Raw genomic sequence first — 24,294 nt, 5'->3', positions numbered from 1 at the left:
TTATTACTTAATTCTATGCAGTTGGGGATTTTATAGTTATCTTGGTGATTTACAGCTCAATTTCACAGTACTCATGAAGAGAACATAGTCTGTATTATTTCAATCCTTTGAAATTTTTGGAGACTTGCCACAACAGATAGATGTATGCTCTATTTTGATAAATATCCATAAATCTTGAAAAGAACATATATTGTAACATATATTAGATGCAGTGTTCTATGTATGTCAATTATGTCAAGTTTATTAATTGTGCTGTTCATATCTCTATATCCTTACCAATATTTTTGTCAGATTGTCCTATCAACCTATCGTTTTCCAAGGGAGAGGTGTTAAACTCCTCGACTATGATTGAAATTTTGTCTATTTCTCCTTTATGTCTGGTCGGGTTTTGCTTTATATGTGTTTGAGGTTATGTTATTAAATATATATGGTTTTATGATAACTATATCCTTCTGTTTCATTGGCCCCTTGATCATTATAAAATGTCCTTCTTTGTCTCTAGCATTGCTCTTCCCCTTTATGTCTACTATGATTGATATGAGCATAGCTACACTAGCATTCTTTTGGTTAATGTATGCATTTTATATATATATATATATATATTTCATTCTTTTACTTTCAATCTTTTCCTTTATATTTTAGATGCAGTTTACAAAAGAAATGCAGGATACATGTTTAATCCTTTCCTTTTTCTTCTTTTGCTAGTTTTCAAGATATTAAATGCATTTCCTATTATCATCCACAGCTGACCATGGTAGCGAGCACCCCTTGACCCTGACCAACCCTAAATAGGGTTGAGCTGAGAACCAATAGGATATTGCAAAAATAACTACGTGTGCCTTCTGAGACTTCCAAGGTCATAAAATACATTGTTACTTTCTATGTGGGGAGGCAGTTGTCATGTCATGAGAAGACTCAGCCCTGTGGAGAAAAGCTGAGGCCTCCTGCTGACAGTCAGCACTGACACCAGCCATATGAGTAAGTTATCTTTTAAACATATCCTTCCTGTTTTCAACTGGCTGCAGCCCCAGTTGACAACTTAACTGCAACCCCATGAGACAGCCAAGGCACAATATCCTAACGATATGCTCCCAAATTTCTGATCCATAGAAAACTGTGTGAAATAGTAAACGTTTATTGGTTTTATTGGTTTTTTTTTCTTTTGAGATGGAGTCTCGCTCTGTTGCCCAGGCTGGAGTGCAGTGGCGCGATCTCAGCTCACTGCAACCTCTGCCTCCTGGGTTCAAGCGATTCTCCTGCCTCAGCCTCCTGAGTAGCTGGGACTACAGGCACCCAGCTAATTTTTGTATTTTTCGTAGAGACGGGGTTTCGCTATATTGGCTGGGCTGGTCTCAAACTCCTGAACTCAGGATGACCTGCCCTCCTCAGCCTCTCGAAGTGCTGGGATTACAGGCATAAGGCCAATGTTTTATTGTTTTTTAGAAGCTGCTAACTTCTAGGGCAATTTGTTACATGGTAATAAGTAACTAATACAGATTTTGGTACATGGATGTGAGATGCTGCCATAGTAAAAATCTAAAAAGTTGGAGTGACATTCATAGTGGGAGGAAGCTGCAAGAACTTTGAGGAAAGTGTCACTGAAAGCCTAAAATTTCTTGAGGAGACTGTTAGTTAAATTCTGATAGCCTTTGAGAAGGCTACAAGTGTGCACTTAAAGAAACATGAGGAAGGTGTTACTGAAAACTGGAGACCAGTTTAAAGCTCATAGGAATGTGCTTGCCTCTTTTAGTGAGTATTTTGGTGTTATCTACAGAAGCACTTCTGAGAATAATGTCTTTTTGATCAGAATCAGGCTGATGAATTTCAGAAACAGTCGGAGTTTACATACATAGAGACATTAAATCTTGACAGAGATATGTAGCATTACTGGAAACATTGAATTGAACCAACAGACTTGTCTTCTTACTCTATTGTAAGATCGTAATAATTGGGAGAAATCAAAAGTATCTACAAATTTAGTTCAGGCAAATCCTGAACAAGAGGTTTTGGCAAAGAAGTCACCTCAAACTAAAAAGAAAAAGAAGTCTTTCAACTCCCAGAAGACAGAATAGAATAAAACAGTGTAATATCTCAGTGACGTTTTAGAGAATGCATCTATTGAATTATTCCTAGATGCAAATAAATTGTCCACACCCAGAGTAGAACAAGTTGCACAAAGAAATAATTCAGAACTTGAGCTGACATAAGCTGTGGAAAATTCTTTTCTAGCACAAGATGTGCAAACTGTTACAGTGAAACAGAAATGTGGAAAATCACAGCCAAGCTGTGCTCTGAAAGAACACTCATGTCTAATATAGCCAGTGCACAAGATTATAGTAACCAAAACAACATGGTATAAAAATAGACACATAGATCAATGGAACAGAATAGGGAACCCAGTAATAAAGCCATATACTCATAGCCAACTGATTTTTGACAAAGTTGACAAAAACATACACTGAGAAAAGGACGCTCTTCAATAAATGGTACTAGGATTTTTTTTTTTTTTTTTTTAAGGACATAGTCTCACTCTATTGCCTAGGCTGCAACCTCTGTCTCCTGGGTTGAAGAGATTCTTGTGCCTCAGCCTCCCAGGTAGCTGGGATTACAAGTGTGTGCCACCACATCTGGCTAATTTTTGTATTTTTAGTAGAGATGGAGTTTCACCACATTGGCCAGGCTGGTCTACTCTCCTGAGTAGCTGGGATTATAGGTGCCTGCCACCACGCCCGGCCAATTTTTTGTATTTTTAATAGAAATGGGGTTTCACTATGTTGGCCAGACTGGTCTTGAACTCCTGACCTTGTGATCTGCCTGTCTCGGCCTCCCAAAGTGCTGGGATTACAGGTGTGAGCCACCGCGTGTGGCTAAGAACATTTTATATATATATGTAGTGTACATACCATGGAAGACACACACATATATATACACATACACGCACCTACATAACATATATGTATCTGTTATAAATATATATGTAGTGTGTATATATATACACACACATATATACATACATACACACACCATGGAGTATATACATATATATAAAACTTGTGTGTATGTGTGTGTATACATACATACCATAGAATACTAATCAGCCATAAAAAAGAATATAAGCATGTTTTTGCAGCAACATGAATAGAACTGGAGGCCATGATCTTAAGCGAAATAACTCACTACCAGAAAGTCAAATACTACATGTTCTCACTTATAAGTGGGAGCTAAGTAATGTGTACACATGGACATAGTGAAATAATAGACATTGAGGACCAGAAAGGTGGGGAGGGTACCAGAGAGTGAGGGATGAGGAATTAACTAATGGGTACAGTGTACACTATTCAAGTGATGGCTACACCAAAAGCCCAGACATCACTGCTATATAATGTATCCATGTAACAATATTGCACTTGTACCCCTTAAACTATAAAAATAAACTGGAAAAACTAGAAAAACATGTATTCTTGTCACCTAGTGGTAAAAAGTTTAGCACCACTATAATCTGCAGTAAAATGGAAGGCAGAAAATGTACCTAGTGAAATGGGTGATCTAAGAAGGTTTTCAGGATGGATGTTAAAAGCATTTCCTGATTCTTCTGGCTTCTTAGAGTAAAATATGAGAGAAGAGAGATAAGCTATAGAAAAGACCTTATAGAAAACAGTCTTTTTTTAAAACAAAAAGGAGCAATAATTCATGGGTCAAAAAATGTCTAGCATCTACAGATGGCAAGTAAAGCTAACACTAACAAATGACAAGTGGGATTCCATCCAACAGCAGCAGAATACACATTCTTCTCAACCACATATGGAACATTCTCTAGGATAGATCATATGTTACACCACAAAATGAGTTTTAACAGATTTATGAAGACTGAAATTATATCAAGTATCTTTTTTGACCATAATGATATGAAAGCGACAGTCAGCAGAGTAAACAGACAACCCACAGAGTGGGAGAAAATCTTCACAATCTATACATCTGACAAAGGACTAATATCCAGAGTCAACAAGGAGCTCAAATTAGCAAGAAAAAACAAACAATCCCATCAAAAAGTGGGCCAAGGACATGAATAGACAATTCGCATAAGAAGATATACAAATGGCCAACAAACCTATGAAAAAATGCTCAATATCACTAAGGATCAGGTAAACGCAAATCAAAACCCCAATGTGCTACCACCTTACTCCTGCAGTAATGGCCATAATTAAAAAATCAAAAAATAATAGATGTAGATGTGGATGCAGTGAAAAGGGAACACTTTTACACTGCTGGTAGGATTGTAAACTAGTACAACCACTGTGGAAAACAGTGTGGAGATTCCTTAAAGAACTAAAAGTAGAATTATCATTTGATCCAGCAATCTCACTTCTAGGTATCTACCCAGAGGAAAAGAAGTCATACAAAACAGATACTTGCACACACATATTTATAGCAGCACAATTCACAATCGCAAAAATAAGGAACCACTTTTCATCAATCAAAAAGTGGATAAAGAAATTGTGGTATATATATACATGATGGAATACTACTCAGCCATAAAAAGGAATAAATTAATGGCATTCAAAGCAATCCTGGACGGAACTGGAGACTATCATTCTAAGTAAAGTAACTTAGGGATGGAAAACCAAACATCATATGTTCTCACTCATAAGTGGGAGCTAAACTTCGAGGATGCAAAGGCATAAGAATGATACAATGGACTTTGGGGACTCAAGGGAAAGGGTGGGAGGGGGGTGATGGATAAAAGACTACAAATAGAGTTCAGTGTATACTGCTCGGGTGATGGGTGCACCAAAATCTCACAAATCACCACTAAAGAACTTACTCATGTAACCAAATACCACCTGTTCCCCAAAAATCTATCGAAATAAATTTTTTTTAAGAAAAGAAACTAGAAATCAATAACAAGGGATTTCAGAAAATTCACAACTACGTGGAAATTCAACAACATGCTCCTGAGCAACCAATGGGTCAAAGAAGAAATTAAAAGAGAAGTTTAGAAATATCCTTCCTTTTTGAAATCCCGTCTCTGAAAATCTTGAAACAAATGAAAATGGACGCAAAACATACCAGCCCTTATAAGATGCAGCAAAAGCAACTCTAAGAGGGAAATTTATAGCAATAAATGCTTACATCAAAAAAGAAGATCCCAAATAAACAACCTAACATTGCACTTCAAGGAACTAGAAAAAGAAAAACAAATTAAGCCCAAATTTAGTAGAAGGAAGGAAAAAATAAAGATTAGAGCAAAATAAATGAAATAGAGACTAGAGAAACAATAAGAAATATCAACAATATTGAGTTGGTTTTTTTTTTTGGCCAGGCAAGGTGGTTCACGCCTGTAATCCCAGCACCTTGGGAGGCTGAGGTGGGTGGACTGCTTGAGCTCAGGAGTTTGAGACAAGCCTGGGCAACACTGCGAAACCCCGTCTCTACAAAAGAATGCAAAAATTATCCAGGTGTGGTGGCATGTGCCTATGGTCCCAGCTACTCAAGAGGCTGAGGTAGGAGGATAGCTTGAACCCGGGAGGTGGAGGTTGTAGTGAGCTGAGATTGTGCCACTGCACTCCAGTCTGGGTGACACAGAGAGACCCTGTCTTAAAAAAAAAAAAAAGTTGATTTAAAAAAAAGTTATAATCAACAAACCTTTTTCAAGAACCTACAAGTGTGAACAACTAGAAGCAGAGAGTAGTGTGGTGGTTACCAGAACCTGTGAGGTAGAGGGACTGGGGAGATATTGGTCAAAGGACACAAAATTTTATCTGGATAGGAGGAAAAAATTCAAGACATCTATTGTATATCATGGTGACTATAGTTAATAACAATATATTGTATACTTGAATATTGTTAAGACAATAGATTTTAAGTATTCTAGCCACAAAAAATGATAAGTATATGAGGTAGTGAATATGTTAAATAGCTTGATTTAGCCATTCCACAATATATATATATATCAAAACATTATGTTGTACATCATAAATACATACACTTTTTAGTAGTCAATTTTTAAAAAACAGCAAGTAGGAAATATTAAATTTAGGGTACTTTTAGGAAAACTGTCTAAAGATGAAGCTGAGAGTGATGGTAAAATCTTTTAAGACACAAATTTATTTATGCTAAGTAAGGGATCTGAGAAATTAACTGCATAAAGATACCTGCATAAAGAAGATGCAGCAGTACTCTATCAATGTGGCAATTATTCTTGGCTTTCAAATCTTCACAAAGGTGTTCAGCTGCCTGTCATACATCTGATTGAAGTGAAAATTCCATTCCATCCTTAAGAAAGTTTTCTTTCATAGGGTTTGTTTTATCTCTGCCTAGTCATACCGGCTCTTTTAATAAAGCCTCAGAGTATTTCTGAATGTTTACTGTGAGGCAAGTTACATCTGAAATAAATGTTTCATCATCCTAGAAGAAGCAGATTTCAGGTCTGCTTGGGGAAATTCGGCAAACATAATGGCATAGGAAAGCTGAACATGAAGGAACAGGAAAAGACGTGTCATTCAAATACTCGCCAAAACAGGCCGGGTGTGGTGGCACACATCTGTAATCCCAACACTTTGGGAGGCCATGGCAGGCGAATCACCTGAGGTCGGGAGTTCAAGACCAGCCTGGCCAACATGGCAAAACCCTGTCTCTACTAAAAATACAAAAATTAGTCAGGCGTGGTGCTACATGCCTGTAATTCCAACTATTCGGGATGCTGAGACAAGAGAATTGCTTGAACCCAGAAGGTGGAGGTTGCAGTGAGCTGAGATCGTGTCACTGCACTCCAGCCTGGAGACAGAGCAAGACTCCCTCTAAAAACAAAAAGAAACAAACAATAAAACCTAACCAAAATAAAGCTAGTGTAGCAATATTAACATAAGACAAAATATAACTTATCATGAAAATCATTACTGAGAAATCAGTAAGAGATAGACATCTGGCATGACAGCATGAGGCGCTCTGTTGACCTTGTTTTCATTGAAACTGATGAAAATTATTTAAATGGCCGGGCACAGTGGCTCACGCCTGTAATCCCAGCACTTTGGGAGGCTGTGGGCGGATTGCTTGAGGCCAGGAGTTCGAGACCAGCCTGGCTAACATGGTGAAACCCCATCTCTACTAAAAATACAAAAATTAGCAGGGCATGGTGGCACACGCCTGTACTCCCAGCTACTCCAGAGGCTGAGGCAGGAGAATCGCTTGAACCTGGCAGGCAGAGGTTGCAGTGAGCAAAGATAGTGCCACTGCACTCCAGCCTGGGTGACAGAGTGAGACTTTGTCTCAAAAATTAAAAAAAGAAAATTATTAAAAACATACACACACACACACACACACACACACACACACACACACACACAAATGAGCCATATGAAGCCTCTGGAAATGGTCCTAAGGGTAAGCAGGAAATGAACAAATATCTATTTGAGAAAATGTACACAAGTTTGGTAAGAAAGGCAAGAGTTTGTGGTATCTGAAGCAAGACTGCTCTAGAGAGGAATATTTGATTCCGGAGTACTGCAGCCAAGAACACATGCCTCTCTCTCCTCTTCATTTCCAGCCAGTGCTGAACGCTGACTTCACACCAAAAATTAACTCAAAATAGACCAAAGACTTACATGTAAGAACAAAAAGTATAAAACTCTAGAAGAAAACATTTAGAAGGTAAATATTCATGACCTTGAATTTGGCAAAGAATTCTCAGATATGACACCAAGAGCATGAGCAACAAACGAAAATACAGGTAAATTGGACTTCATCAAAATGAAAACCTTTGTGCTTCAAAAGACACCATCAAGAAAGTGAAAGACAACTCATATAATGGGAGAAATATTTGTAAACCATCTATATCTGATGAGTGACTTGTATCTAGAATATATAAGAAACTCTTAAAAGTCAATAATAGAAAAACACATAACCCAGTTTTAAATGGGCAAAGGATCTGAATAGATATTCCTTCAAATAAGACACACAAATAGCAAACAAAACAAAACAAAACAAAACCACATGAAAAGATGCTTGACATCACTAGTCATTAGGAACAAGAGTGGGACACTGCTTCATAGCAACTAGGATGGCTAGAATAAGAGTCAGAAAAGAACAAGTGTTGGTGAGGATGTGGAGAAATTAGAACCCTCTTTTTTTTTTTTTTTTTTTGAGACGGAGTCTCACTCTGTCTCCCAGGCTGGAGTGCAGTGGCACAATCTCAGCTCACTGCAAGCTCCGCCTCCCGGGTTCATGCTATTCTCCTGCCTCAGCCTCCCGAGCAGCTGGGACTACAGGCGCCCGCCACCACGCCCGGCTAATTTTTTGTAGTTTTAGTAGAGATGGGGTTTCACCATGTTAGCCAGGATGGTCTTGATCTCCTGACCTCGTGATCCGCCCGCCTTGGCCTCCCAAAGTGCTGGGATTACAGGCGTGAGCCACCGTGCCCGGCCAGAAATTAGAGCCCTCTTACACTGGTAGTGGGAATGTAAAATTATGCAGCTGCTTTGAAAAACAGTCTGGCAGTATCTCAAATGATTAAACAGAGATAGGATATGACCCAGCAATTCTACTCCTAGGTATATACCCAAGAGAAATGAAAATGCGCACATGGACACTTGGGCATAAACGTTTATAGCTGCATTATTCATATTAGCTAAAAGGATAAAACATCCCAAATGTCCATCTCCTGAAGAATGGATAAACAAGATATGGTATATCCATACAATGGAATACTATCTGGCCATAAAAAGAATGCAATACTAATCCATGCTACAACATGGATGAACCTTGAAAACGTTATGCAAAGTGAAAGAAACTGGCCACAAAAGACCACAAACTTTATGATTTCATTCAGATGAATGTCCAGAATAGGGAAATCTACAGAGACAGAAAGTTGATAAGTGTTTCTTTAAGGCTGAGGTGGGAGTAGGGGCAGAGGGATAAGAAAGTGACAGCTAAAGGGTATGGTGTTTCTCTTTCATGTGATAAAAACGTTCTAAAACTGGCTGTGGTGATGGTTGCACATATATGTAAATATATTTTAAAAACCGTTTCTTAAAAAATTTTTTCTTTCCATCCACGCTGAGTTAATCTAAAAACCATTGTTTTGTACATTTCAAGTGTGTGAATTGTATCATACATGAATTATACCTCAAAGCTGTTTTTACTTTTCTTAAAATTTTTATTTTAGGTTCAAGGATACATGTGCAGGTTTGTTATATTGGTAAACTCGTGTCTTGGGGGTTCTTTTGTACAGATTATTTAGTCACCCAGGTACTGAGCCTAGTACCCAATAGTTATTTTTTCTGATCCTCTTCGTATTCCCACCCTCCACCCTCAAGTAGGCCCCAGTGTCTGTTGTTCTTCTCTTTGTGTCCATGTGTTCTCATCATTTAGCTCCTACTTATAAGTGACAACATGTGGTATCTGGTTTTCTGTTCCTGTGTTAGTTTGCTTAGGATGATGGCCTCCAGCTCCATCTGTGTTCTAGCAAAGGATATCATCTCATTTTTTTAAATGGCTGCATAGTATTCCATGGTGTATATGTACCACATTTTTTGTATCCAGTCTACCATTGATGGCATTTAGGTTGATTCCATGTCTTTGCTATTGTGAACAGTGCTGCAATCAACATATGCATGCATGTGTCTTTATTGTAGAACGATTTATATTCTTTTGGGTATATACCCAGTAATGGGATTGCTGGGTCAAATGGTTGTCCTGTTTTTAGCTCTTTGAGGAATAGCCACACTGCTTTCCACAATGGTTGAACTAATTTAGACACCCAACAACAGTGTATAACCATTCCCTTTTCTCCACAACCTTGAAAGCATCTGTTATTTTTTGACTTTTTAATAATAACCATTCTGACTGATGTAAGATGGTATCTCATTATGGTTTTGATCTGCATTTCTCTAATGATCAGTGATATTAAGCATTTTTTCATGTGCTTTTTGGCTACATGTCTTCTTTTGAAATATGTCTGTTCATGTCCTTTTCCCACTTTTTCATGGGGTTGTTTTTTTTTTGTTGTAAATTTAAGATCTTTATAGATGCTGGATATTAGACTTTTGTCAGAGGCATAGTTTGCAAATATTTTCTCCAATTATGTAGGTTGTCTGTCTACTCTATTGATAGTGTCTTTTACTGTGCAGAAGCTTTTACCTTTTTGGGTTTTTGTTTGTTTTTTTGAGACGGAGTCACACTTTGTCACCCAGGCAAGAGTGCAGTGGCACAATCATGGCTCACTGCAACCTCCGCCTCCTGGGTTCAAGCGATTCTCCTGCCTCAGCCTCCCAAGTAGCTGGGACTACAGGCTCCTGCCACCATGCCCGGCTAATTTTTTTGTATTTTTAGTAGAGACGGGGTTTCACCATGTTGGCCAGGCTGGCCTCAAACTCCTGACCTCAGGTGATCCACCCACCTTGGCCTCCCAAAGTGCTGGGATTACAGGCATGAGCCACCACACCCGGCCTGCTGTTACCTTTAATTAGATCCTGTTTGTCAGTTTTTTCAATTTTTTTTTAAAGAGATAGGGTCTCGCTATGTTGGCCAGGTTGGTCTTGAACTCCTGGCCTCAAGTGATCCTCCTACCTCAGCCTCCCAAAGTGCTGGGACTACAAGCATGAGCCACCATGCCCAGCCTTTGTCAGTTTTTGCTGTGATTGCTATTGGTGTCTTTGTCATGAAATCTTTGCCCGTTCCTGTGTCCATAATAGTATTGCCTAGTTGTCTTCTAGTGTTTTTATAGTTTTGGGTTTTACATTTAAGTCTTTAATCCATCTTGAGTTAATTTTTGTATATGCTATAAGGAAGAGGTCCAGTTTCAGTCTTTAGCATATGACTAGTCAGTCAGTTATCCTAGTACCATTTATTAAATAGGGAATCCTTTCCCTATTGCTTGTTTTTGTCAGGTTTGTTGAAGATCAGATGGTTCTAGGTGTGTGGCCTTATTTCTGAGCTCTCTATTCTGTTCCATTGGTCTGTGTGTCTGTTTTTGTATCAGTACCATGCTGTTTTGGTTACCATAGCCCTGTAAGTATAGTTTGAAATTGGGGAACGTGATGCTTCCAGCTTTTTTTTTTTTTTTTTTTGGTTCATTTGTTTTGTTTTTTGCTTAGAACTGCCTTGGATACTTGGGCTCTTTTTTGGTTCCATATGAATTTTAAAATAATTTTTTCTTCTTCTGTGAAAAATGTCATTGTCAGTTTTATAGGAATAGCATTGAATCTATAAATTGCTTTGGGCAGTATGGCCATTTTAATGATATTGATTCTTCCTATACATGGGCATGGAATGTTTTTCCATTGTTTATGTCATCTCTGATTTCCTTGAACAGTGTTTTGTAATTGTCATTGTAGATATCTTTCACCTTCCTGGTTAGCTGTATTCCTAGGTATTTTATTCTTTTCGTGGCAATTGTGAATGGGATTACATTCCTGATTTGGCTCTTGGTTTTGCTGCTGTTGATGTATAGGAGTGCTAGTAATTTTTACACATTAAGCTTGTATCCTGAGACTTTGCTGAAGTTGTTTATCAGCTGAAGGAGCTTTTGGGCCAAGACTGAGGGGTTTTCTAGATATAGAATAATGTCATCTGCAAACAAAGGTACTTTGACTTCCTCCCTTCTTATTTGAATGCCCTTTACTTCTTTCTCTTATCTGATTGCTCTGGCCAGGACTTCCAATACTGTGTTGAATAGGAGTGGTGAGAGAGGGCATCCTTGTCTTGTGCTGGTTTCCAAGGAGATTGCTTCCTGCTTTTGCCCATTCAGCAAGATGCTGGCTGCGGGTTTGTCATATGTGGCTCTTGTTATTTTGAGTTACGTTCCTTCAATATTTAGTACATTGAGAGTTTTTAACATGAAGGGATGTTGAATTTTATCAAAAGCCTTTTCTACATCTGTTGAGATAATCACGTGATTTTTGTCTTTAGTTCTGTTTATGTGATGAATCACGTTTATTCATTTATATCAATAAATGTGTATGTCAACCCGATCTTGCATCCCAGGGATAAAGCCTACTTCATTGTGCTGGATTATCTTTCTGGTGTGCTGCTGGATTCAATTTGCAAGTATTTTGTTGAGGATTTTGGCATCAATGTTCATCAAGGACATTGGCCTGAAGTTTTCTTTTATTGTTGTGTCTCAGGTTTTGGTATTGGGATGATGCTGGCCTTATAAAATGAGTTGGAGAGGAGTCTCTCCTCAATTTTTTGGGATAGTTTCAGTAGCGGTGATACTAGTTCTTCTTTGTATATCTAGTAGAATTTGGCTGTAAATGCATCTAATCCTGTGCTTTTTTGTTTGGTAGGCTATTTATTACTGACTCACTTTTGGAGATTGTTATTGGTTTGTTCAGGGAATCAGTTTCTTCCTGGCTCAGTCTTGCAAGGGTATATGTATCCAGGAATTTATCCATGTCTTCTAGGTTTTCTAGTTTGTGTGCATAGAGGTGTTTACAGTAGTCTCTGATGGTTATTTGTATTTCTGTGGGATCAGTGATAGCATCTCTTGTTGTTTCTGATTTTGTTTATTTGGATCTTCTCTCCTTCTTCTTTATTAGTCTAGCTAGTGGTCTATCTATGTTATTATTTTTTTAAAAACCTAACTCTTGCGTTTATTGATCTTTTGAATGGGTTTTTTCATGTCTCAGTCTCCTTCAGTTCAGCTTTGATTTTGGTTATTTCTTGTCTTCTGCTAGCTTTGGGGTTGGTTTGCTCTCGCTTCTCTAGTTCTTTTTGTTGTAATGTTAGGTTGTTAATTTGAGATCTTTCTAACTTTTACTTGGGGAGTTCAGTGCTATACATTTTCCTCTTATCACTGCCTTAGCTGTGTCCAAGAGATTCTGGTATGTTGTATCTTTGTTCTCATTAGTTTCAAATAACTTGATTTCTGCTGTGATTTTATTACTTACCCAAAAGCCATTGAGGACTTTTAATTTCATGTAATTGCATGGTTTTAGGTGATTTTTTAAAGTCTTGATTTCTATTTTTATTGCTCTGTGGTCTGAGAGTGTGTTTAGTATGATTTTAGTTCTTTTGCATTTGCTGAGAATTGTTTTATGTTCAATTGTGTGATCAATTTTAGAGTATGTGCCATGTGGTGATGAGAACAAGGTATATTCTGTTGTTTTTGGGTGGAGAGTTCTGTAGCTGTCAATGAGATCCATTTGGTCCAATGTTGTGTTCAGGTACTGAATATCTTTGTTAACTTTCTGCCTCAGAAATCAGTCTAATACAGTCAGTGGCATGTTGAAGTCTCCCACTATTATTGTGTGGGAGTCTAAGTCTCTTTGTAGGTCTCTAAGAACTTGCTTTATGAATCTGTGTGCTCCTGTGTTGGGTGGATATATATTTAGGATAGCTAGGTCTTCTTGTTGAATTGAACCCTTTATTGATTAATATGGTTTTGTTCTGTGTCCCCACCCAAATCTCATCTTGAATTGTAGTTCCCATAATCCCCACATTTCACGGGAGGAACCCGGTGGGAGGTAATGGAATCTTGGGGGTGGTTTCCCCCATGCTGTTCTCATGATAGTGAGTGAGTTCTCATTAGATCTGATGGTTTTATAAGCGTCTGGCATTTCCCCTGCTGGGACTCATTCTCACCCCTGCCACTCTGTGAAGAGGTGCCTTCTGCCATGATTGTAAGTTTCCTGAGGCCTCCCCAGCAATGCAGAACTGTGAGTCAATTAAACCTCTTTTCTTTATAAATTACCCAGTCTCAGGTATTTCTTCATAGCAGCATGAGAATGGACTAATACACTGATGTAATGCCCTTCTTTATCTCTTTTTTGATACTTGTTGGTTTAAAGTCTGTTTTGTCTAAAATTAGGATTGCAACCCCTGCTTTTTTCTGATTTCCATTTGCTTGGTAGATTTTTCTTCATTCCTTTATTTTGAGCCTATGGGTGTCACTGTGTGTGAGATGGGTGTCTTGAAGATAGCCTACCATTGGGTCTTGCTTTTTTGTCCAGCTTGTCACTTTGCCTTTTAAAATGGGGCATTTAGCTCATTTACATTTACGGTTAGTATTGATACGTGTGGATTTGATCCTGTCATTGTGTTGTTAGCTGGTTATTATGTCAGCATGTTTGTGTGGTTGCTTTATAGTGTCACTGGTCTGTGTATGTAGGAGTGTTTTTGTATTGGCTGGTAGCGGTCTTTCCTTTTCATATTTAGCGCTCCTTTCAAGATCTCTTGTAAGGCAGGTCTGGTGGTAATAAACTCCCTTAGCATTTGCTTATCTGAAAAGGTTCTTATTTCTCCTTCACTGAGGAGGCTTAGTTTGACTGGATATGAAATTCTTGGTTTAAGATTTTTTTTTTAAGGATATTGTATATAGATCCCCAATCTCTTCTGGCTTGTAGAGGTCTGCTGTTAGCCTGATGGGGTTCCCTTTGTAGACGACCTGTCCTTTCTTTCTAGCTGCCTTTAACATTCTTTCTTTCATTTGGATCTTAGAGAATCTGACAATTATGTGTCTTGGGGATAGTATTTTTGTGTAGAATCTTGCAAGGATTCTGTTTTTCCTGAATTTGACTGTTGGCCTCTCTAGCAAGGTTGGAAAAGTTTTCATGGACAATATCCTGAGATATGTTTTCCAAGTTGTTTGCTTTTTTCCTGCCCCTTTCAGGGGTGCCCGTGAGTCATCCATTTGGCCTGTTTGCATAATCCTATATTTCTTGGACGTTTTGTTCGTTCCTTTTCATTCTTTTTTCTTGATTTTTGTCTGACAGTCTTATTTCAGAAAGCCAGTCTTCAAGTTCTGAGATTCTTTCCTCAGCATGATCTGCTGTTAATACTTGTGATTGCATTGTGAAATTCTTTTAGTGTGTTTTTTAGCTCTATCAGATCAGTTAAGTTCTTTTTTATACTGGCTATTTTGTCTGTCAGCTCCCGTATTGTTTTATTGTGATTTTTAGTTTCCTTGGATTGGGTTTTGCTGTTCTCCTGAATCTTGATGATCTTCATTCCTGTCCACATTCTGAATTCTATTTCTTGTCATTTCAGTCAACTCAGCCTGGTTAAGAACCCTTGTTGGAGAACTAGTGTGATCATTTGGAGGACATAAGACACTCTGACCGTTCGAGTTGCCAGAGTTCTTGCATTGGTTATTTCTTATCTCTGCACGTGGGTATTCCTTTAACTGTGGTGTAGATTGAGTACAGAAAATTGACTTCTTTTCTGGGTATTTTCACAGGTCTGAGGCTTTGTGCAGGGTCATTATTTGTAGCTGACTTATCTTTGGTTTCACAGAGAGGTAGGTTAGTGAGGTACTTTTGGTGTCGAAACTTTGGGGTGTGATCCAGTAGGTGGCACTTAGGCGTAGTGGTCAGTTGGTAGGCTCTTGCTCAGTCCTGTGGCTCCCCTATATTTCCTCACAGTTGCAGCCATGCTCCCTCTCAATGCTCTGAAAGTGTGCCCTCCTCTCCTACTTGAGTGCTGCCTGTAGACTGTGGCTTGACACTCCCAGGCTTCCCACTGCAGCTCTGGGGTGTTCTTAGCATTTATGTTTCCTCCCTAACTTGGAGGCATCAGAGGAATGAACTTTAGCAGTGGTTGTGGCTGAAAGTCTTTCACTTATCTCCTGGGGGCCCTACCCCAGAGAGATACAGGTCAGCAATCACTTAGTGCAATCAGCCCTGAATGGGGGCTGTGGGCCCAAGCTGAGGGCTCCCTGATGGGTGATAAGTGTGTGGGGTAGGGGAAGGTGAGGGGTAGGTGGGACCCATGGGAGATGGACTGGCCTCCTCTCCTTGGGTAGACTGCTGCTTGTTGGAGGTGTGGATAAGGTACTTAGGGTCTTTGCTCCTTCATTAGTCTCAGGATAGCAAGGGCAGTTCCACTGCAGAGGCACTGGCAGAGGGGCTTTCATTTGCCTCTGAGGGCTTCACCTCTGAGGGATGTGGAGCCACTGTTACTGGGAGTGTTCAGCCAGTGGGATGGGGCAGCTGAACTGCTGGCATAAGCTTGGAGCTCTGCTTGGGAATCGGGGGTCAAGGGCTCGCTTGGAAGAGAGACTGGTCTCCTCTTCATATGGTTACTGTGGTGTGCTGTAAGCTCAGGTGTAGCCCTCAGGCTCTTTGTTTCTTCCCCAGACCAAAGGCAGCAGGGATAGAACTGCTGCTGTGGTCGTGGCAGAGGGGCTGTTGGATGCCTCTGGGGTTCTCTCCCCAGGGAAAACCCTAGGCCACTTCCAATGGGTATAATCAGCTGTGGGTGGGGCAACTGTTCTGCAGTCATGAGCTGGGGGCCCTGCCTAGTGAAGAATGGGGGCCAGGGGTTCCCAGGGAAGAGGGCTGGACTCCTCTCTGTATTGTGGCTGTGGCGTGCTGGAGGTGCCAGTGTAGTGACTAGGCCCTTTGTTCCTTCCCCAGCCCAAGGGCTGTTAGAGTTGTACCACTTCAACTGCAGTAGTGGAGGGGTTGTGGGTTGACTCTGGGATTTCCTCCTTGGAGAGATGCTGGGCTGCCTTTGTGATTGAAGTGGTCAGGCGGGAATAGGTTGGTTGTGCTGGAGTCCCAGGTTGGGTGGCCCTGCTCAGTGAGGAGAAGTGAGGACTGGGACCTGGGTGGAGAACAGCCCAGCCACTTTTCTGCAAGGTGGGTGCTCTGTGCTGGCGGTTTTGACCAGCCTCTGGTCCCCACAGACTCTCCCGGGCCTGGAGACAGTAAGGATAAAGGCTGCAAGAGAGCAAAGATAGCAACCCACCCTTCCCACTGGGAGCTCTGTCTCAGGGAGTTTCAGAGCTGCTACTGGCTTTATAGCCCCAGTGGGGGGTGGCTGGAAACCCAGGCCAGGAGGACCCACCCAGTAAGGAGTTATGGGATTGGGACCCACATAACAAATAGTCTAGCCACTTTTCTGTAGGGCTGCTATAATATGCTCGGGGTCCATTCCAGTCCCTAGTCACCTCATATTTTTTTTAGTATCTGAAGGTATTAACAGTGAAGGCTGCAAAACAACCAAGACGGTGGCCCACGCTTCCCTCTGGGAGCTCTGTCCCATGGAGGTTTGGAATTGCTGCCAGCTGGAAAACACCTGAGGGGGTGGATGTAGACCTCGGTCAGGAGGTTCAGCCAGTGAAGAGAAATGGGATCCAGGACCTGCATGAAAAAGCAGCCTGGCCATCTCTCCATAGAGTTGCTGTGCTGTGCCAGGGGACTGCTCCAACTTGACCTAATTGGCAGTTATAGATAGAACACGCCACTCAACAAAACAGAATATATATTCCTTTCAAGTGGACGTAGAACATTCTCCAAGATAGGCCCTATTCTGGGCCTTAAAGTAAGTCTTAATAAGTTCAAAAGTATCAAGTTATACAAAATGTATTCTCTGACCATATGCTTTTAAATCAGAAATCAGTAACAGAAAGAAACCTAGAAAATTCTCAAATATTTGGGAACCACATAACATGCCTCTAACTTTACTGTAATCTTGAAGGGCAGGAAGGTCCTCAGCTTTAATCTACAGCACAAATGTACATTGGGTAACTGGCATAGAAGAAAGAAAAACCTGGTTTTCCAGTGTTGAGGAAATACAGATAATCACGTAAGAGTTAAGTTTAGAGTGAAGGTGGAGTAGTGTTTTGGGGCGAATGAGCAGCATATTTGCAGGGATCTGTGTGGATCTAGTCCCCTCATTCCCTGTTTCCCAGCCACTTGTTTCCTCATGGGTAGACTCTCAAAGATGCTAGTAACTTTTCAAACACTTTAATGGGCCTTCATGGGGCTAATTAGTCACACTTCCTCACCTGCCTTTTAAACTTTAATCAGTGAACACATCCTCCTCCCCAGTGGTGAGCTGCTGGGCTGCCAGGGGAAAAGATGGCTCTGGGGTGGCTCCTGCCAGCACAAGATCAGCTGTGAGGAGCTCACAGGGAGTGGGGCTGCCTCACACCTCTGACAACGTGAGAGGCTAAAGTCAGTGGCAGGCTCTGATCCCCAGACTCAGTCTATGAATACAATGAGTCTGGCTTTGTCTTTGCTGTGTTTCCATGGAAGACTTGTGTTCTGACCCCCACAGCAACAGCTCTGACATCAAGCCAGGCGCTTTGCTGGAATTACATGGTTTGCTGAAGGACATCTGAAGCAACTTTGAAGGAGGAAATGCTCTGGTGTTAGATTATCATCAGGTAGTAACCCAGATTTCCGGAAATTGTTAACCACAGATAGGTCTTCTGGAGGGAAGAGCATGTCCAGGATGACCATCCTACCCACAGGCTGATTTCCTAGGACATGGACAAGTCCAGCAAGCTAGGAAGAGATATGTATAAACATGTGGCTCAGGAAGATCTGCCTGCTCCTGCAAGTACCCCATGGTTTAGTGTTTCTCAGAGTGAGGTTCAGAGACCTCCTGTCTCAATCAGAATCACCAGACTTTGGGGCCAAGCTATAGACCTATTGGATCAAATTTTCTGTGGATTGGGACCTGGAATCTGCACATATAACAAGCTTCTCCTGTGAACCTTGGGCAAGGCAGCTTACTGTTTAAGAACCATTGTTTGGGATCACTGTTGCTCAAGGAATCTCACTGGCTGCTTTCCTTGGCTGCCTGCCCTTCATAGCCACATGTGCTCTCACTGTGCTATCCAAGGGATGGGGGCAATGAGTCGGGTATAAACAGAGCTTCTTTCCTACGCCTCCCTCATCCAGAGACCCCAGGCATTTGCTCTCACTCTTATGCACTCCACTCCATAATCCATTCCCATATGATTAGATCACCTTTAAGTTTTCCTCCTACATTTCATTCACAGGTACAAACTATAGCCAATAGAAATAGTGGTAATTACAGAATCCTTTGAACAACTGTCAGAGATGCCAATTTCTCCATAATCCTTTCCTTGAGTCATTCTATATTCTGAAGAATTTTGAATTTAGTGCAGATTAGAGAAGAGAGATGAAAGAGGAAAGGGGAGCAGAAGAGAGAGTGCGAGTTTAAAGTAAATGATAAATCTGGAGGCTCTGATCAGCTGTATTACCCACCACCCTACCCCATCCCATTCCATCACTCCACCCCAGTGTATGCTTCCTGCCTCATCCACACTGTCCTGAGCATTGCACATATTCCTATTTTTCTCTTCTTTTGTTCTTTTAATCAGAGGGATACTTACAGATCTGTTACCTAAACTGAAACAGCCCACCAAGGAAAGAAGATGGGTAGCTGGGTCTCAAAATCCTGCTCCACTCTTAATGACCACTTTCTTAAAGTGCCTGCAAGTTATTTCCACTCTGGGAGTTTTACAGTCATTTATCTGAATTCCTCTAATTTGCCTTGAAGTCGAATTGGCCTTTGTCACCAATGGCGCCAAAGACATTTGCAACCCAAATCTAGGACTGCCCATGTTCTACAATAGTGGGATTTATTATAAAATGGCAGCTTTTAGATTAAGGATAGCTGAATGTTACATCTAAGTGACATGAAATAAGTCACAGAATTGCATTCCATGTGTTCTAGAAGCAGTTGCTAATGTTCTGTGTTCAAATTTGCATTTATATTTTGTGTCTCAATTTTATTAGGGCATATTACCTCTTTGGGCATTTCTAAAAGCTTTTTTCTTGTCACTAGTCACAGTATTCTATCAACACAAATGGCGCCTCATTCCCTGCCTGACAACTAAATTTAGTTATACATATGTCCAGAATCTTCTCCTGCCCAGGTAGTTTGATGATTCTGGAAATTATGTCATTGGAATTAGTCAGAATGTTTACTTGCTCAACCCAGCTCTTTCCTCTCCAAATTCTCCCAACACTTTTCACAGGTGTGTTATTTGCTTACTCTTCTCAGGGCTGGATAAGGCAGCTCACTTTTGCCCCTTTTTGTCCTACTCAGCCACATCTGTTGGCTTCAAAGTCTTTATAACTGAGAGTCTTCACCCAAAAGCACAGGGTGCTTAAATGGCTCAGCACCCAGAGGTAACTTGGGAAGACATGTGGTAGAGAAGCCAATGGGACAGAGGAGAGTGTGGTGTTTAGGTGATGCATTCAAGCTTTGTTCACTCTCTAAATAAAAAAGGCATTTTCACAAAGCCTCACTCACTTCGTTCCTTTCCTACTGGCTGTAACATCCCCTGAGTCCAGGGTGATTTTGTTCTCTGGAAATGATGGGCAGCTTTATGGATGATGAGGAGACTCTCCCGTTGGTGGAGGCTCCCACATGCAGTCTTACACTACCTCCGTCTCTCCACACTCTCAGCCCTTGTTACCTTAAGTATTCACATTATTGCCTGGGTAGTGCTGATTTCACAGGGCCAGTTTTATAGCTGGCCCATCAGCCCTCTACAGCCTCTCTGAAGGCCTGTTTAGTCACACTTGTGTAGCACGTGTGTCTCTGTCTGTACTGTTAGATGGTAGGTTGCTTGCTAAGCTTTGTTGTGGGTTCATCTCATTTATCATGTTTATTTAGGTTTTGGGTCTATCTTCTTAGTCAGAATGCTCATAGCTAACCTTCTTTGAACTTCCTCAACGTGCTGGAATTTGTTCAAATTCTCTGCATGAAATAACTCATTGAATTTTTATAATAATCTTTATAGACAGTTGCTATCATCCTTATTTCACAGATGGAAAAATGGAAACTCAGAAAGGTAAAGTAACATTCCCAAGATTACACAGCTAGTTAATGGCAAAGTCCTAACTTTGAACCTTAGCAGTCTGACACCACAGTACGTGTGGCTTAAACACAAAATATACTGTCTGTAGAATATAAGCTTCCCAAGGTCAGGCACTCTTGAATTCCTGATAGGGAGAACACAGAGCTAAGCATATGGAAAACTTCGAATATATACTTGGTGAGTGACTGTTTCATTACTTAGAATTTTTAAGATCCCCAAGACCAATCGTAGATATTTCCTTATATTTTCCATTGCTGCTTAAGTAATGCTTACCAACTAACCAACGAACCAAGGAGAGAAGATCCTCTCTATGACAGAGTTTCATCTACAAAGCCAAATGCCCTCAATAAGACTCATCTTCAGAAGGCTGTCCTTAGGCAGAATCAAACCCAGTCAGAGCCCCAGGTGTTCAACCTCATTTATGGTGGTGCCTTCTTTCTCCACTGCAGAGCACTGGAGAAGCATGAAAGGGGCAAACCTGAGCCAAGGGATGGAGTTTGAGCTCTTGGGCCTCACCACTGACCCCCAGCTCCAGAGGCTGCTCTTCGTGGTGTTCCTGGGCATGTACACCACCACTCTGCTGGGGAACCTGGTCATGTTCCTCCTGATCCATGTGAGTGCCACCCTGCACACACCCATGTACTCCCTCCTGAAGAGCCTCTCCTTCTTGGATTTCTGTTACTCCTCCACGGTTGTGCCCCAGACCCTGGTAAACTTCTTGGCCAATAGGAAAGTGATCTCCTATTTTGGCTGCATGACTCAGATGTTCTTCTATGCGGGTTTTGCCACCAGTGAGTGCTATCTCATCGCTGCCATGGCCTATGACCGCTATGCCGCTATTTGTAACCCCCTGCTCTACCCAACCATCATGTCTCCTGAGGTCTGTGCCTTGCTGATTTGGGCTCCTACAGTGCAGGATTCCTCACTTCTCTTATCCACACTAGCTGTATCTTTAGTCTGAAATTCTGCGGTGCTCGTGTCGTCACTCACTTCTTCTGTGATGGACCACCCGTCCTGTCCCTGTCTTGTGTAGACACTTCACTGTGTGAGATCCTGCTCTTCATTTCTGCTGGTTTCAACCTTTTGAGCTGCACCCTCACCATCTTGATCTCCTACTTCTTAATTCTCAACACCATCTTGAGAATGAGCTCGGCCCAGGGCAGGTTTAAGGCATTTTCCACCTGTGCATCCCACCTCACTGCCGTCTGCCTCTTCTTTGGCACAACACTTTTTATGTACCTGCGCCCCAGGTCCAGCTATTCCCTGACCCAGGACCGCACAGTTGCTGTGATCTACACAGTGGTGATTCCAATGCTGAACCCCCTCATCTACTCTTTGAGAAACAAGGACGTGAAGAAAGCTTTAATAAAGGTTTGGGGTAGGAAAACAATGGAATGATTTCTCAGTGCATTACCGCATATCTTTAGAAAGTCAAGGGAACTTTATCTTAGGTGGTATCACCCAGAGCACATCCCCATGCCCGCCCCTGTGAATATTGGGCATGCCCTCTGGTCTGCAGGTGCTTCTGCATCCACCTGCCACAGAAGAAATGATGGTGTCCTAGAGACTAGGAAGCGAGAAGGGTGTGTCTGCTTGTTGCATAATTCAACCTGTTGGCAAGATTTAGTAATCCATGTTGAGATGCTTCATTCATTTTTCCCAGTTAGTGTATTTCCTTTCCTTTCCCTCCCTCCTCCCCGCCTTCCGTCCTTCCTTCCTTCCTTGCTTCCTTCCTTCCTTCCTTCCTTTCTTCCTTCCTTCTTTCCTTCCTTCCTTCCTTCCTTCCTTTCTTCCTTCTTTCCTTTCTCTGTCTCTCTCTCTCTCTCTCTCCCCCGAGGCTGGAGCACAGTGGCATGAACATTGCTCAATGCAGCCTCAACCTCCTGGCCTCAAGTGATGCTCCTGCCTCAGCCTCCTGAGTAGCTGGACTACAGGTGCATGCCACCACACCTGACTAAATTCCTGATAGGGAGAACACAGAGCTAAGCAAATGGAAAACTATGAGTATATATTTGGTGAGTGACTGTTTCATTACTTAGAATTTTTAATATCCCCAAGACCAAATTGTGGATATTGCTGTTATATTTTCCATTGCTGCTCAAGTAATGCTTGTCAGCTAACCAACCAGCCAACCAAGGAGAGAAGACCCTCTCTATGACAGAGTTTCATCTACAGAGCCAAATGCCCTAAATAAGAGTCATCTTCAGAAGGTTGTTTTTAATTTTTGTAGAGATGGGGTCCCCCTATGTTGCCCAGGCTGGTCTTGCACTTGTGAGCTCAAGTGATTCTCCCACCTTGGCCTCCCAAAGCGCTGGGATTACAGGCATGATCCACCATGCTGACCTGTCATTCTTCTTCTTTTTTTTTTTGAGACAGAGTTTTGCTCTTGTTGCCCAGGCTGGAGTGCAATGGTGTGATCTCGGCTCACCACAACCTCTGCCTCCCAGGTTCAAGTGATTCTCCTGCCTCAGCCTCCCGAGTAGCTGGGACTACAGGTATGCACCACCATGCCTGGCTAATTTTGTATTTTTAGTAGAGATGCGGTTTCTCCATGTTGGTCAGGCTGATCTCGAACTCCTGACTTCAGGTGATCTGCCCGCTTTGGCCTCCCAAAATGCAGGGATTACAGGCATGAGCCATCACACTAGCTGTCTTCTTTTTAATTATAGGCATTTAAGACAAATTTTTTCAAATTCTATTTAGCCTGCATCCCATATGTTTTGAAATATGGTGTTTTTAGTATTAAGTTCTGTGTATACTCTAATTTTTATTATCATTTATTCTTCAATCCATGAGTGGATTTTTAAAAATTTCCTAATATCTGGGGCATTTATGAAAAATCTACACCCAACATTATACTTACTAGTGAGATAATGCTTTCCCCTTAAGATTCGAAGCAAGGCAAGATGTCTGCTATTGCCATCTCTATTTAACATTGTTCTGAAGATTGTAGCAAGTACATTAAAATAAACAAACAAAGCATCTAGATTGGAAAGGGAGAAGAAAAATTGTGTTTATTTGTAGATAACATGATCTTGAATATAGAAAGTTCCAGTAATCTATTAAAAAACTCCACTGGAACTAATAACCAAGTTCAGTAAAATTACAGCATATAAAAAATATATCAACATTAATTATATTTTTATTGGCAAGAAACAATCCAAAAATGAAATTAAGAAAACAATTCTTTCACAAAAATGTTGTGATTTCCATATACTGGAAATCATAAAACATTACTGAGAAAAGTTAGAGAAGATCTAAATAAATAGAGAGACCTTCAATATTCATGGATTGGAATAATCAATATCATTAACATGCCAATACTTCCCAAACTGTTCTATAGATTCAATATAATCCTTAGGAAAATATCAGAGGCTGTATCTTAAAAATTTGACTAGTTGGTCCTAAGATGTATATGCAAATACAAATAAACCAGAATACCTAAACAATTTTAAAAAGAAGGACAGGTTGGGCTTGGTGGCTCACGCTTGTAATCCCAGAACTTTGGGAGGCCAAGACAGGTGGATTGCTTGAGGCTAGGAACTCGAGACCAGCCTGGGCAAGATGGAAAAAACTCCATCTCTGCTGAAAATACAAAAATTAGCTGGGTAGGGTGGTGCACACCTTTAATCCCAGCTACTCGGGAGGCTGAGGTGGGAGGATCACTTGAGCCTGGGAAGTCGAGGCCTCAGTGAGCCGTGATTGTGCCACTG

General features: G+C 41.1%; 1 protein-coding gene and 1 pseudogene across 1 annotated transcript; both read left to right on the top strand.

The window, feature by feature from the left end:
- Positions 1-923: 923 nt before the first annotated feature.
- LOC134759960 (olfactory receptor 5AU1) lies at positions 924-21,979 on the top strand. The gene is given in 3 exon segments (XM_063715323.1): positions 924-978; positions 21,031-21,477; positions 21,480-21,979. Coding segments are annotated over 3 exon segments (951 nt in total). The 5' UTR covers positions 924-974.
- On the top strand, positions 1,683-2,318 carry LOC134760107 (myoneurin-like; annotated as a pseudogene).
- Positions 21,980-24,294: the final 2,315 nt, after the last annotated feature.

This window comes from Pongo abelii, chromosome 15, assembly GCF_028885655.2.
Source record: "Pongo abelii isolate AG06213 chromosome 15, NHGRI_mPonAbe1-v2.0_pri, whole genome shotgun sequence".
NCBI lineage: Eukaryota > Metazoa > Chordata > Mammalia > Primates > Hominidae > Pongo > Pongo abelii.
Note: the sequence above shows the minus strand (reverse complement) of the source record. Positions and strands in the feature narration are given on the sequence as shown.